Source organism: Pseudophryne corroboree, chromosome 4 (genome assembly GCF_028390025.1).
Source record: "Pseudophryne corroboree isolate aPseCor3 chromosome 4, aPseCor3.hap2, whole genome shotgun sequence".
Classification (NCBI taxonomy): domain Eukaryota; kingdom Metazoa; phylum Chordata; class Amphibia; order Anura; family Myobatrachidae; genus Pseudophryne; species Pseudophryne corroboree.
In genome coordinates this window covers 866,078,529-866,094,041 of record NC_086447.1, presented here as the reverse complement: position 1 = coordinate 866,094,041, position 15,513 = coordinate 866,078,529, and the positions used below count along the sequence as shown (strand labels likewise).

Below are 15,513 nucleotides of genomic sequence, written 5' to 3'. Positions count from 1 at the left end.
CTGTCATTACATTCGCACCCCAGTATATATATAAAAGAATACGTGGGTGTGGACCCTCTCCGGATATATATTGCGTGAGATTTAATTGTGATCTTAGCTATAACTTTGATGTCAGTCATTATGTAGGCCATTAGGTGACCATACTGTTCCACATAATGCTGTACGGTTTCTGAAAAATGCCTTCTGGATGTTCCCCATCTTATCACTGTCTCTGTATATTGGTGCTAATGAGAGGAGTAACCTAACAACATTGGGCCTAATTCAGACCTGACAGGCGGGGGGACGCCCAGCACAGGGCTAGTCCGCCCCGCATGTCAGGCCCGACCCCCACCCCCTGCAGAAGTACAAAAGCATTTCACAGCGGCGATGCTTTTGTACTTCAGGAGTAGCTCCCGGCCAGCGCAGCTCCTGCGTGCTGGCCGTGAGCTACTCGTCGCTGCCCGGGTCGCAGCGGCTACGTGTGACGCCACGCAGCCGCTGCGGCCCGCCCCCGCGCGGTCTGGCCACACCTATGTTGGCCGGACCGCGTCCACAAAACGGCGGCCTAATCGCAGCCATGCCGCCCTCTCCCGCGCAGTGAACGCCTCTGCCTGTCAATCACCCCTCCCACCAGTATCAGTGATGTCATTGCCTGAGAGTTCCGGCACCTACTGAGCATGTAAGATACATCACAGCCAGTCTCCATTTTCATTTGTATCATAACTGCGAAAAGTCTGTTTCGTCTCTAACACGTGCAAGCAGTGGGAGTCAGGGCGTGGGCCCCAATGGCTTCCACTGCTAGTGAGGTGGGACAGATCTAGCAGCGGGGAAGTAGAGGGCCGCAGTGCCACCAGTAATGGGAGTGAATATGGGGGCCGGACAGAGTGTGTATGTGTGTGTGTGTGTGTGTGTGGGGGGGGTGTCGATAGATGAAGTGGGGTGGGGTCAGAGTTTAGGGGGACGGGTGAATCAAGAGTTGGGATATATCAGGCAGAAAGTGAACACTTGAAATTGATGTGTTGGAAGAAGGAAAAATGGGCAAGCATGAGGATCTGAGCAATTTTGCCAAATTGTGATGACTGGATGATTGAGTCAGAGCATCTCCATCTTGAGGGTTGTTCCCGGTATGCAGTGCTTAGTACCTACCAAAAGTGGTCCAAGGAAGGACAACCAGGGAACCGTGCATCAATAAGGCTTGGGCACCCAAGCTTTATTGATGCATGTAGGGAGAGAAGGCTAGTATGTTTGGTCCTATCCCACGGAAGAGCTTCTGTAAAACAAATTGCTGACAAAGTTAATACTGGCTATGATAGAAAGGTGTCAGAACACACAGTGCATCACAGCTTGTGCGATATGAGGCTGCATAGCCACAGACTGGTCAGAGTGGTCATGCTGACCCCTGTCTACCACTGAAAGCGCCTAAAATGGGCCCATGAGCATCAAAACTGGACCATGGAGCAATGGAAGAAGGTGGCTAGGTGTGTGTGTCATTTTCCTGGAGAAGAGGTAGCACCAGTCCAGGATGCACTATGGGAAGAAGGCAAGCTGGCGGAGGCAGTGTGTTGCTCTGGGCAATGCTGGGAAACCTTGGTCCTGGCATTTATGTAGATGTTACTTTGACATGTACCACCTGCTGTACCTAAACATTTTTGCAAAAATTGTTCAGAAATGGTTTGAGGAACATGACAAAGAGTTCAAGGTATGGACTTGGCCTCCGAATTCCTCAGATCTCAATCCAACCGAGCATCTGTGGGATGTGCTGGAAAAACCGAGCCATAGAGGCCGCACCTCGCAGTTTACAGGACTGAAAGAATCTGCTGCTAACGTCTTGGTTCCAGTCACCACAGGACACCTTCAGAGGTCTTGTGGAGTCCGTGCCTCGATGGTTTAGAGCTGTTTGGAAGCACGAGGAGGACCTACACAATATTAGGCAGGTGGTTTTAATGTTATCGCTGATGGGTGTATATATGTATTTATATACACACACAAACACATACGGTATATTTAGACATAGGGGGTAATTCCAAGTTGATCGCAGCAGGATTTTTGATAGCAATTGGGCAAAACCATGTGCACTGCAGGGGAGGCAGCTATAACGTGCAGAGAGAGTTAGATTTGGGTGGGGTGTGTTCAATCTGCAATCTAATTTGCAGTGTAAAATTAAAGCAGCCAGTATTTACCCTGCACAGAAATAAAATAACCCACCCAAATCTAACTCTTTCTGCACATGTTATATCTGCCTCCCCTGCAGTGCACATGGTTTTGCCCAATTGCTATCAAAAATCCTGCTGCGATCAACTTGGAATTACCCCCATAATTTTATATTTTTATTATGTGTATATGAATTGATAAGCAGTACATAGTCATACTTTTCTCAGCAATGACTGATGCAATTTCTTTCTTTCTTTCTTTTAACCTCCCAGAAATATTTTAAAAGGAATAAAAGAGCTCCGGAATGTGTTAAGAGTAGTAGAGACAAAAGCAACACAGACATTCAAGATGGTAAGTTACAGGTGTGTCTTATGTTTATTAGATACCTTACAATGCTAGTTGCTGTGCAGAAGTGTCCTCATACACCTGCTGTATCTTGTCTGGCATATAGCGCAAGACACCTGGTGTGACTTAGACGCTGTGCCACGGGTAGCCATTCCAGTCCGAGGATGCAGTCACCGGCTTCGGCACACCCAGAATACGAGGACAAGATGCCCCGGCTTTCTGGAACTCTGCCCGCCGCGCCGGCAAACGCAAGCAGCATGTCAGTTGTTTGGCACATCCAGAAAATAGGGACGACTTGCCCCTGCTCTTTGTAAAGGTTGCCTGTCGCCATCCCTAAATGTCAGCGGCATGTCCTGGCATTTGAGACAGGGATGTGGGCCAGTGTAGAAAGTTGGTGCATGTTGGCCTCATTTTCTGGGCATGCCGAAATCAGTGGCTGCTTCCTTGTGAGCAGATTCACTGGCTCTGGCAGCGTGGTTTTGATGGACATCCTGGCTAACCTGGGTTACTCAGATAGCCGATGACAGCCCGATTTTAATGCAGTAGATCCGAAGCTGCATAGTTTGACATAACCAACAGATCACAGAGGTTAGGGTTAGGCTGTGATGGGGGGTGGGGTTAGGCTTCCAGGGAAGGTTAGGGTTAGGCTGCAAGGTGGGGGAGGTTAGGGTAAGGCTGCAAGTGTGCCTATGTGTGTGTGTGTGGGGTGGGGGGATAGGGTTAGGCTGCGTGAGGGCTAAGGTAAGGAGAAGAGGTTTGGGCTAGGCTGCAGGCAGGAGAGTAAGGGTTAGGCTGCAGGCAGGAGTGCTAGGGTTAGGCTGTGGTCAGGAGGCTTAGGGGAAACAAAGGGGAACATGTACTAAGCAGTGATAAAAGTGGAGAAGTGAGCCAGTGGAGAAGTTGCCCATGGCAACCAATCAGCACTGATGGAACATTTATAATTTGCATACTATAAACAAATACAGAGCAGCTGATTGGTTGCCATGGGCAGCTTCTCCACTGGCTCACTTCTCCACTCTTATCACTGCTTAGTACATGTCCCGCAAAGTCCCAGATAAACGCTGAACCTGTTTCGCTGAACCTGTGTGTTTTCTCACAAAAAAACTTTATTTTTACGGGAGATCTAATTGGATACCCCCTAAAAAAATATTGGTATTGCATCTGGAAAAATCATGAAGGGGTGGTTTTAAGGTTAGGCTGCGGGAGGCTTAAGGTTAGGCTGCAGGGGGTGGCTAGGGTTAGTCTGCGAACGGGAGGCTTAGGGTTAGGCTACAGGTAGGAGGGTAACGGTTAGCCTGCAGACGGGAGGTTTAGGATTAGACTGGGAGGGGGGTTAGGATTAGGCTGCAGGGGGGGGAGGTTAGGGTTAGGCTGCAGACGGGAGGTTTAGGATTAGGCTGTGGGGGTTAGGATTAGGCTGCAGGGGGGGAGGTTAGGGTTAGGCTGCAGACGGGAGGTTTAGGATTAGGCTGTGGGGGGTGGGGGTTAGGATTAGGCTGCAGGGGGGGGGAGGTTAGGGTTAGGCTGCAGGAGGGGTGGGATGCTTAGGGTTACGCTGCAATGGGAGGTTAGGGTTAGGCTGGGGGGGTTGGGATGCTTAGGGTTAGGGATAGGCTGCGGGCAGGAGGTTAGGGTTAGGATGCGGGAGGGGTAGGATGCTTAGGGTTAGGCTGCAGTGGGAGGTTGGGGTAAGGCTGGGGGGGGTTGGGATGCTTAGGGTTAGGCTGCAGGGGGAGGTTAGGGTTAGGCTACAGGTAGGAGGGTAACAGGCTGCAGACGGGAGGTTTAGGGTTAGGCTGCGGAGGGGGGGTGGGGTTAGGATTAGGCTGCAGACGGGAGGTTTAGGATTAGGCTGTGGGGGGGTGGGTTAGGATTAGGCTGCAGAGGGAGGTTAGGGTTAGGCTGCAGGAGGGGTGGGATGCTTAGGGTTAGGCTGCAGTGGGAGGTTGGGGTTAGGCTGGGGGTGGGAGTTGGGATGCTTAGGGTTAGGCTGCAGTAGGAGGTTGGGGTTAGGCTGGGGGGGGGGGTTGGGATGCTTAGGGTTAGGCTGCAGGGGGAGGTTAGGGTTAGGCTACGAGGGGAGGTTAGGGTTAGGCTAAGGGGGAGGGTAGGGTTAGGCTGCAGCAGAAGGGTTAGAACCAAGTGCATTTAATCACAGTGATGTTTTCCATCGCGATCCCATTTGTAATCTCCACCGCTGAACATTGTGTGCTTGTGTGTATGTATGTTTGCTAACTACATTTGATATGATTTGGATATGTCCAAGACAAATAGGGCTAAGCTGGTGGAAGTGACATCACTAACGGTTTTAAATTGGATATTAGCCTTTCCCATTATAGCATTAAAATTTTGTCCAGTATATATGCTTTCATTATACAGTTAACCTGTTTGTATATAAATGTGTGACATATGTGCCTACTTTCCTGGGCACCCAGAAATGTACGTGGCCAATAAAATGTAAACGCTAGGAAGTGCAGGCAGCATGTACACAAGTGTGTCTGATCTTGAAAATTTAAAATATAAATACAGCAGTTGCTAGGATAGGATGTCTGTATGTGGGGATGTCGACACCATGTCATAAATCACAATGTTGACAGCCATGATGTTGACATTGTAGTTCTGTCCACATGGAACATGCCGACATCTGCAGAATGTCGATATGTGAATTGTCAAAATTCTGCAGAATGCCGATATTAGGATTAGACTGAGGGAGAGGCGGGTTAGAGTAATGCTTCAGGAAGGATGAGTTATGGTTAGTCCACAGGAGAGGACAGTTAGGGTTAGGCTACAGAAGGGGAGGGTTAGGGTTATGTTACAGGAGGGGAGGGTTTGGGTTAGGCTGAGGAAGGGGAGGGTTATGCTACAGGGGAGGATGGTTAGGTTTAGGCTACAGGAAGGGACGGTTAGGGTTAGGCTACATGAGGAGTGGGTTAGGGTTATGTTATAAGAGGGGATGGTTAGTGTTAGGCTACAGTAGGGGTGAGTTAGAGTTATGCTGTGGGAGGGGAGAATTAGGGTTAGGCTACAGGGGGACTGGGCTAGGGTTAGGCTACATAAGGTGTAGGTTAGGGTTAGGCTGTGGGAGCAGTAGGTTAGTGTTAGCCTGAGGGGGGAGGGTTAAGGTTAGGCTGTGGGAGTCGGGAGTTAGTGTAAGGCTACGGTAGCAGCGGGTTAGTAAAGTTACAGGAGGGGGGTTAGGGTTAAGCTGCGGGGCGGAGAGCTATATTAAGGCTACTGGAGAGGAGGGATAGGCTGTGGGATGCAAGGGTTAGGGTTTGGCTGCGGGAGCGATAGGTTAGTGAGGCTACAGGAGGGGGGGTTAGATTTAGGCTGCGTGAGTGGGGGGTTATATTTAGGCTACAGGAGGGGGGGGGGGTTAGATTTAGGCTGCGTGAGTGGGGGGTTATATTTAGGCTACAGGAGGGGAGGGTTAGGCACTAGAGGGAGGGTTAGGATCAGGGAAGTTATTCACAGTGTTAGGTTCCTGGTGCTCAGAACAAGGGAGATGTTATGAAGTGAGTCCAGAGCACCAGGATTTGGTGAAATGGAACGGGAATAGCCCCTGGCACCCTACCTCCGTTGTTTTACCCGTGTTGTCAATTCACGCTTGCAGGACTATGGTTTCTTGGGCCCATGGCAGCCGCGTTTGAAGGGCGGATTAGGTCTGCCCAACTCAGATGCCCCCTCAGGTCTTAAAGAGGGACAAAGCGTGAACTGAGACAGGGTAATAAGAAGGGGCCCTCTAACTGAAACAACCAAAGCCAGGGGCTACTAACTAGCCTAAAACTAAATGTATGTGCGGCTTGCCGCCAAAGGAAAAGAACAACAAAGGAAATGCTGACCACACGCCGACACAATACTTTTGTGTACCGGCGGTGACAGCATAAGCAGAACCCTCTGCAAAACACCAGTGACAGATACAACCAAGGAATACAGCGGCCTAGGCCGACGGACGCGGCAAAGCCGCTACTCACGGAACCGGTACAAATACTGGCAAACGGACAGGAACCCCCAATGCTGCCGACACAGACTCTCAGAACTGGAGGACAGGCAGAATCCCAAACGACAGACCGGTGGACACCAAGAAGCTAGAAACTCGACCCGGCACAGGCAAAGCCACAGGACTTCAGGACAGGAATGCTTCATGGCAGGACACGGGAACTAACACAGGAATCGACACAGGAAGCAGCTAGTCAGACACTGCTAGACAGGAGCTCAGGAATTGGCAGGAACAAGCTCAGAACTCCAACACTCTGGAAGACTGGAAACCTAGAAATATCACCAGCGTCTGTGAATTGCACTCAGCCAGCATATAACAGGGAGGCCTAATTAATTATGTCGTGCAGCTGCCCCGTTGCATGACTCCAAACTGACAAGATGCAATTAGCAGACAGGTGAGACCAACCACATGGAAACAGGCTGCAATTACACAGACTCACCACTGACAGCAAACAAATATCTTCTAAACCAGAGCAAAAGGAAATCCTGGCCTGCAAGAGAACTATAAACATAAAATAGGAATGAACCACTACCTGTGGTTCATAACAGTATCCTCTCCTTAAGGGTGAGCTCCGAGCACCCCATGACACCCACGGGGAACATAAACAGAAGTATAACATAAAATACATAACCAAAATGAAACATATGAATGAGCCACAGCCGTGGCTCATAACATTACCCCCCCCCCCTTGAGGAGGGGTCAAAGGACCCCAAAATTCAGACTATCCAAAACAAGGGATACAAAAAAAAACCTGACACACTGGTCTAACAGACAAGAAAACAGAAACAAGCTGTAACAACAGCTTGTAACAGTGCCCTCCCCTTGACGGTGGCCACTGGACACAAGACAAGGAAAAAAAAACTTTTTTTTTTTTTATATATATATATATCAAGGCAAGAGTCAAAAATTATTTCTTTTTCTTCTTCTTCTTCTTCTTCTTCTTCTTCTTCTTCTTCTTTTTACAAAGCTCTTTAGGTCTGACCAAGGTAATTCCCCAAACATTGTCTGAACTGATGGTACCACCCAGCAAGGCTGTGTTCAAATCAGAAATGGGTTTCTTACCCTTGGGAACTGAACTTTCAGGCAAAGTACTATTATTAGAAGAAGAGAGAAAAGCACATCCTGCAGTCAAAACAACGGGTTGAGACTCTTGTGCCAAGTCTACAGTATCCGGTGAACTCTCAGCAGACAAGATAAGTGACCTAGAGAAACCTGAACCAATTTCTTTGGAACCATATCTTTTAATAATTGCATCACTAAATGCTGGGGGATCCTGAAGAATGGGATCTTCAGCTTTCATTAGGCTGGTCGCCCACTCAAAAGGCTCTCCTCTAAAGGAATAAATCAGATAGAGCACAAGGTTCTCTGAAGTGATGCCCAGAAATGGTCTAGATAACATAATGATGTAATAGTGTTTGTAAAGCGCCAGAAATTGGACTAAGTCCCCATCAAAGATTATGGATGTTGAGATATCAACAGAGTCAGGATCTGTTTCCTTCCCATCTGACTGACTAGAGTGCTTTGCTAGGACCTGGTCACTATTGACCTTACTCGAGGCTGAGACTCTCTGAACCCCACCCGGGGCAGTGACTTTCTGAACCCCACCCGGGGCAGTGACTTTCTGAACCCCACCCGGGGCAGTGACTTTCTGAACCCCACCCGGGGTAGTGACTTTCTGAACCCCACCCGGGGCAGTGACCTTCAGGAACCCCGCTGGGGTCAGCACCTCGGATTCTTTTACTGGGACCGAGCCGTCGGCCTCCCCCACTGGGACCGAGCCATCGGCCTCCCTCACTGGGACCAAGCCATCGGCTTCCCTCACTGGGACTGAGCCATTGGCCTCCCTCTCTGAGTCGATAATTATCGAAACTCCTCCCGGGACTATGACTTCCGGGACTTTTGCTGAAGCTATAACCTTCAGAACCTCCACTAATGCTATGCCTCTTAAGTTCTTTCCTGGGGAAGCGACCTCTAGACCCTTCTTTGAGGCTGCGTCTCTCGAGACCCCACTTGGGGATATTACTTCAAAGATCCCTTCTGGGGTTTTGCTTCTCGAGTTCCCTTCTAAAACTATGGTTTTAGATACCCTTTCTGGGGGTGCGCTTTTCAAGTCCCTACCTGGGGTAACAGCTTCTGAGACCCCTTCTGGTATGGAAACCTGAGCTATAATATATGATGTCCCTCTATAAGCTAGAGCATCGGGTACCGCTCCAGCACTCTGGGCATCGGGTACCGCTCCAGCACTCTGGGCATCGGGTACCGCTCCAGCACTTTGGGCATCGGGTACCGCTCCAGCACTCTGGGCATCGGGTACCGCTCCAGCACTCTGGGCATCGGGTACCGCTCCAGCACTCTGGGCATCGGGTACCGCTCCAGCACTCTGGGCATCAGGTACCGCTCCAGGGGTGTGCAACTCTGCTTGAACAGGAAAATCAAGAGAGGAGAGAAACATTCTCTTTGATTCCTGAATCTATAATGGGGTTCCCTTGCCCAAGGACCCCAATTATAGGACAGAGAGCTTTTTAGTGTGGGATGTGTGACAAGTACCTCTGCCACAGTAGAGACAGGAGTAGGTCTTGTATCCTGACTCAACTTGGCCAGAGGGCAAGACTTGTCACCACACTTTGGATTGCGCAACTCACAGGTCTGCAGATAGTTGCCTGAACCCCCACAATATAGGCATAAGTTTAAGTTTCTGCGACGCAGACGCTCCTCTTCTGAGAGCCTGGGCAGCAGAAAACTTTTAAACCTTTTCTCTTCAATTAAACCAGAGGATTCTCTTGTCACCATACTGTGAACAAGAGTCTCTTTAGAGATAGATGTACTCTCAACGACTTCTGGCAAGATGAGCAAGATTTTAGTCAGAAGGTTTTGCAGTTGCTTTCAGGATTGCTGCAAAACTTCTAGTCACTCAGGTTTCAAAGCACTGAAAGCAGAGTTCAGGGCTGAGAGAGATGCCTGCAGGGCTTGCATAGTAGACATAGGAGGATTTAAAACTAGACAAGACTAGACAAGGCAAGACTAGACAAGGCAAGACTGAATTTTTAAACTAGACAAAACAAAACTGGATTTTTTTTTTTTTTAAATACCGGACTGGATTCTGCACACTGAGTTCTAGACATTACTGGATTTTTAAATACCGGACTGAATTCTGCACACTGAGTTCTAGACAGGACTGGATTCTAAACACCGGACTGGATTCTGCACACTGAATTCTAGACAGGACTGGATTCTAAACACCGGACTGGATTCTGCACACTGAATTCTAGACAGGACTGGATTCTAAACATCGGACTGGATTCTAGACTAGACACTGGACTGGGCCAAAAAAGAAAAAAGTTTTATTTCTTTTTTGTGGTATGGCTGGTGATAATGTTAGGTTCCTGGTGCTCAGAACAAGGAGATGTTATGAAGTGAGTCCAGAGCACCAGGACGTAATACTGGATTTGGTGAAATGGAACGGGAATAGCCCCTGGCACCCTACCTCCGTTGTTTTACCCGTGTTGTCAATTCACGCTTGCAGGACTATGGTTTCTTGGGCCCATGGCAGCCGCGTTTGAAGGGCGGATTAGGTCTGCCCAACTCCGATGCCCCCTCAGGTCTTAAAGAGGGACAAAGCGTGAACTGAAACAGGGTAATAACAAGGGGCCCTCTAACTGAAATAACCAAAGCCAGGGGCTACTAACTAGCCTAAAACTAAATGTATGTGCGGCTTGCCGCCAAAGGAAAAGAACAACAAAGGAAATGCTGACCACACGCCGACACAATACTTTTGTGTACCGGCGGTGACAGCATAAGCAGAACCCTCTGCAAAACACCAGTGACAGATACAACCAAGGAATACAGCGGCCTAGGCCGACGGACGCGGCAAAGCCGCTACTCACGGAACCGGTACAAATACTGGCAAACGGACAGGAACCCCCAAATCTGCCGACACAGACTCTCAGAACTGGAGGACAGGCAGAATCCCAAACGACAGACCGGTGGACACCAAGAAGCTAGAAACTCGACCCGGCACAGGCAAAGCCACAGGACTTCAGGACAGGAATGCTTCACGGCAGGACATGGGAACTAACACAGGAATCGACACAGGAAGCAGCTAGTCAGACACTGCTAGACAGGAGCTCAGGAATTGGCAGGAACAAGCTCAGAACTCAAACACTCTGGAAGACTGGAAACCTAGAAATATCACCAGCGTCTGTGAATTGCACTCAGCCAGCATATAACAGAGAGGCCTAATTAATTATGTCGTGCAGCTGCCCCGTTGCATGACTCCAAACTGACAAGATGCAATTAGCAGACATGTGAGACCAACCACATGGAAACAGGCTGCAATTACACAGACTCACCACTGACAGCAAACAAATATCTTCTAAACCAGAGCAAAAGGAAATCCTGGCCTGCAAGAGAACTATAAACATAAAATAGGAATGAACCACTACCTGTGGTTCATAACACACAGCTGAATGACAGCTGTAAGTCATCATCACTTGACCACCGGAGCCACAAGAAACAATCGGAGCCACTAGGGACCTACAAGCATGTAAGTGACCGCTACACTCCTGGGACTGTTTTGTCGACATTCTAATCATGCCGACATTTAATCAGTAACGTCATGATGAATTTCAGAATGATTAATGTCGACAAAATATACTGGACCCTCTATGTGTATTATCCACACATACAATAGAGACAATGGGGCAGATTCAGAGATGGATGGAGACGCGGCCACGTCTATTGGTGGTCGCCCGTCTGCAACTTTATTCAACTGCCTGTACAAAGCCCTTTCCTGGTGTATTTCCGTGTGGCTGACTGTGAAAGGCCAGAGAAGACCACTGTCAGCATCCGTTGGCGCTGTAATACTGATTGGGCGCGTCCGCGGATGCCACCATCAGTCGCACCATAGAACCTTGCACCTGGTCTTTGGCAGGTGCACGTTCTCCATCAGTATGGCCTTCTATGTGAGCATTTGGACATCTGTGTACACAACCAGTGTCATAGACACATCGCACCACTCCCATACCACGCCCATGAGACCACTTCCGTGCATGCGCTAAGCCTACTCCCAGTAGCAGCCAAGCACTTTCCCCAGACCTTTCTGATACAATGTATCTTGAGTGCAACAGCGCCCCCGTGTGTACACTCTGGGGGGTCATTCCGAGTTGATCGTAGCTGTGCTAAATTTAGCACAGCTACGATCATTCACACTGACATGCGGGGGGACGCCCAGCACAGGGCTAGTCCGCCCCACATGTCAGTGCCAATCTCCCCCCCCCCCCTCCCCAGCGGAAGTGCAAAGGCATTGCACAGCGGCGATGCATTTGCACTTCAAGAGTAGATCCCGGCGAGCGCAGCTTTAGCGTGCTGGCCGGGAGCTACTCAACGCTCCCCGGCCCGCAGTGGCTGCGTGTGACATCACGCAGCCGCCGCGGCCCGCCACCCCCCAACGGTCCAGCCATGCCTGTGTTGGCCGGACCGCGCCCCCTAAACGGCGGCTTAACGCCGCCGTCCAGCCCCCTCCCGCCCAGCGACCGCCTCTGCCTCACATGTGATCGCTAGGCAACGACGGCTGCCATTCGCAGTTCCGACCCGATTGCTGCGCTGCGACAACCTGCAGCGAGAGATTAGGTCGGAATGACCCCCTCTGTGCAGGAGTTTTTAGTGATCTTCGCTCACGCTGTCGCAAAGAATCGCTCAAATCCTGATCATTGGCATTGCGTGTACCTCTGAAAACAGGACAACAGATAAGAACAGTCAGAAAGGATTCCCACTATAATTATTGCTCACTGGGGGCTGAGTAGTAGTGAGCGTCCTGGAGGCGATAGCTGCTAATAGCTGTCGGATATTTCTGTACACATGACCAGTTGGGAACTTGTAAATCACTCTCAGAGCCTTGTCCGTGGGAAGCCTGGAATCCGGCTGAAGAATAATCAGTTCTCTGCAAAGATTTCCCACGTGCTGGTAGCAAGAGTCATAGGAGATTATCCAGCAGAAAGTAATATGAGCGGCAGCTGAGTACAGGTGTCTCTGTTTGCCGGGGGGCAGATTCGTCAGAGAGACATCACCAGGCTTGGCAGAGGACAGTCAGATATTTTCTTATAATTCAGAGTAATAGGGTATAATGTGTCTCTCATGAAGCTGTGTAGCGCGCTCTGTGTGGAATTTATACTTTCTGCAAACACTGGGGCAGATTGTGAGTGGCACGCGATGCCAGTCTTCACGTAAACTAGGGTTTATTGTGACTGGATCTGTAAAAGTCGCACGGTGTCGCAGGACTGATTGAGCTGCACAGAATGTGGAATGTATTGGCCATTCCCGTGCACTGGCTAAAGAGATGCACGAAGATATTGGGGCTTATGTAATAGCCAGTGAGATGCAGGCTGTGTGGGAATGCAGGCGGTGCCCGAATTTTTTAAATTGGCAATCATTTTGCAAGACAAAACCAACCTGGCATTGCCTTGTAAATGGTTTCCATTTAAAAAATACGAGCATACAGTACCTGCTGGAATTCCTGCACAGCCTGCATCTCCCTGCTTTATGTTATAGGATTGCTGCGGACGCATCGCAGGAACGGTTGCAAACTCAGGTGCTCATTGCTTACACTGGAGGCCGTGCTCTGACCGAGATTCTGAACTTAGCATTGGGTAAGCGTCCTGATGTTTTTTCCAGTGGTGGTGACTGCAGCTGTACAGATGTCATAACCCTTATACACCACGGGAAGGACTTTTACTAGCACTAAGTTGCTAACGCGTCATCAGAAGCACTGCGGCTGCAGACTGTCAGTGATTGGGGGCAGGGATGGCAGTTGTTTAAAAAATAGGATTTTAATACCTACCGGTAAATCCTTTTCCTAGTCCGTAGAGGATGCTGGGGTCCACTTCAGTACCATGGGGTATAGACGGTTCCGCAGGAGCCATGGGCACTTTAAGACTTTTCCAGAGTGTGAACTGGCTCCTCCCTCTATGCCCCTCCTCCAGACCTCAGTATAGGAACTGTGCCCAGGGAGACGGACATTTCGAGAAAAGGATTTACTTTTAAGCCAACAGTGAGATTCATACCAGCTCACACTTCAACCATGCCGCACAACATGGCATTCAGCATAACACATGCCAACGGGCATGAACTATTGCAGCAACATGCTGAAAATAAATTTCTCTGACGTCCTAGTGGATGCTGGGTACTCCGTAAGGACCATGGGGAACAGACGGGATCCGCAGGAGACTGGGCACTCTTAAAAGAAAGATTAGGTACTACATCTGGTGTGTACTGGCTCCTCCCTCTATGCCCCTCCTCCAGACCTCAGTTAGAATCTGTGCCCGGCCAGAGCTGGATGCACTTAGTGGGCTCTCCTGAGCTCACTAGAAAAGAAAGTATTTGTTAGGTTTTTTATTTTCAGTGAGATCTGCTGGCAACAGACTCACTGCTACGAGGGACTGAGGGGAGAGAAGCAAACCTACCTGCTTGCAGCTAGCTTGTGCTTCTAAGGCTACTGGAACCATTAGCTCCAGAGGGATCGAACACAGGGCCCGACCTCGATCGTCTGTTCCCGGAGATGCGCCGCCGTCCCCCTTGCAGAGCCAGAAGACGGAAGAACAGGAGAAAATCGGCGGCTGAAGACTCCGTTCTTCAATAAGGTAGCGCACAGCACTGCAGCTGTGCACCATTGCTCCCACAGCACACCACACGCTCCGGTCACTGGTGGGTGCAGGGCGCTGGGGGGCGCCCTGGGCTGCAATATGTATACCTTTTTGGCAAAATGCACATAATACAGTTATAAACTGTATATGTGCCTAATCCCCCGCCATAAATATTATCAAAAAAGCGGGAGAAGCCCGCCGCTGAAGGGGCGGGGCTATCTTCCTCAGCACAGCCAGCGCCATTTTCTCTTCACAGCTCCGCTGGAAGGACGCTCCCCAGGCTCTCCCCTGCAGTATACACTACGAGAAGGGTAAAAAAGAGAGGGGGGGCACATAAATTTAGGCGCAAAAGGTGATATAAGCAGCTATTGGGGGAAAATTCACTTTGTATTAGTGTAAATCCCTCTGTTATATAGCGCTTTGGTGTGTGCTGGCATACTCTCTCTCTGTCTCCCCAAAGGACTTTGTGGGGTCCTGTCCTCAGTCAGAGCATTCCCTGTGTGTGTGTGCGGTGTGTCGGTACGGCTGTGTCGACATGTTTGATGAGGACGCTTACGTGGAGGTGGAGCAGGAGCCGATAAGTGTGATGTCGCCCCCTGCGGGGCCGACACCAGAGTGGATGGATATGTGGAAGGTATTAACCGACAGTGTCAACTCCTTGCATAAAAGGTTCGATGACGTAACAACTTTGGGACAGCCGGCATCTCAGCCCGCGTCTGCCCAGGCGTCTCAGAGGCCATCAGGGGCTCAAAAAAGCCCGCTACCTTAGATGGCAGACACAGATGTCGACACGGAGTCTGACTCCAGTGTAGACGAGGATGAGACAAATGTACAGTCCACAAGGGCCATCCGATGCATGATTACGGCAATGAAAAATGTGTTGCACATTTCTGACATTAACCCGGTTACCACAAAAAAGGGTATTATGTTTGGGGAGAAAAAGCAGCCAGTGACTTTTCCCCCATCTGATGAGTTAAATGAATTGTGTGAAGAAGCGTGGTGTTCCCCAGATAAGAAATTAGTGATTTCTAAGAGGTTACTAATGGCGTACCCTTTCCCGCCAACGGACAGGTTACGTTGGGAAACATCCCCTAGGGTGGACAAGGCGCTCACACGCTTATCAAAAAAGGTGGCACTGCCGTCCCAGGATACGGCCGCCTTAAAGGAGCCTGCAGATAGAAAGCAGGAGGCTATCCTGAAGTCTGTGTATACACACTCAGGTACTATACTGAGACCTGCAATTGCTTCAGCATGGATGTGTAGTGCTGCAGCTGCTTGGTCTGATACCCTGTCAGATAACATTGATTCCCTTGACAGGGATACTATTTTGCTAACCATAGAGCATATTAAAGACGTTGTCTTATATATGAGGGATGCACAGAGGGACATTCGCCGGCTGGC

General features: G+C 49.7%; 1 protein-coding gene across 9 annotated transcripts in view; it reads left to right on the top strand.

The window, feature by feature from the left end:
* The window catches only part of TTC7A (tetratricopeptide repeat domain 7A), a 914,714-nt gene that overhangs the window by 280,516 nt on the left and 618,685 nt on the right, over positions 1-15,513 (top strand). For 8 of the 9 annotated variants that reach the window (XM_063918709.1, XM_063918713.1, XM_063918708.1 and 5 more), the window contains one exon: positions 2,403-2,481. In XM_063918709.1, coding sequence (XP_063774779.1) covers positions 2,403-2,481 — 79 coding nt within the window. Of the gene's footprint in view, positions 1-2,402; positions 2,493-15,513 lie in introns of all 9 variants that reach the window. The other variant, XM_063918716.1, reaches the window with a different exon arrangement.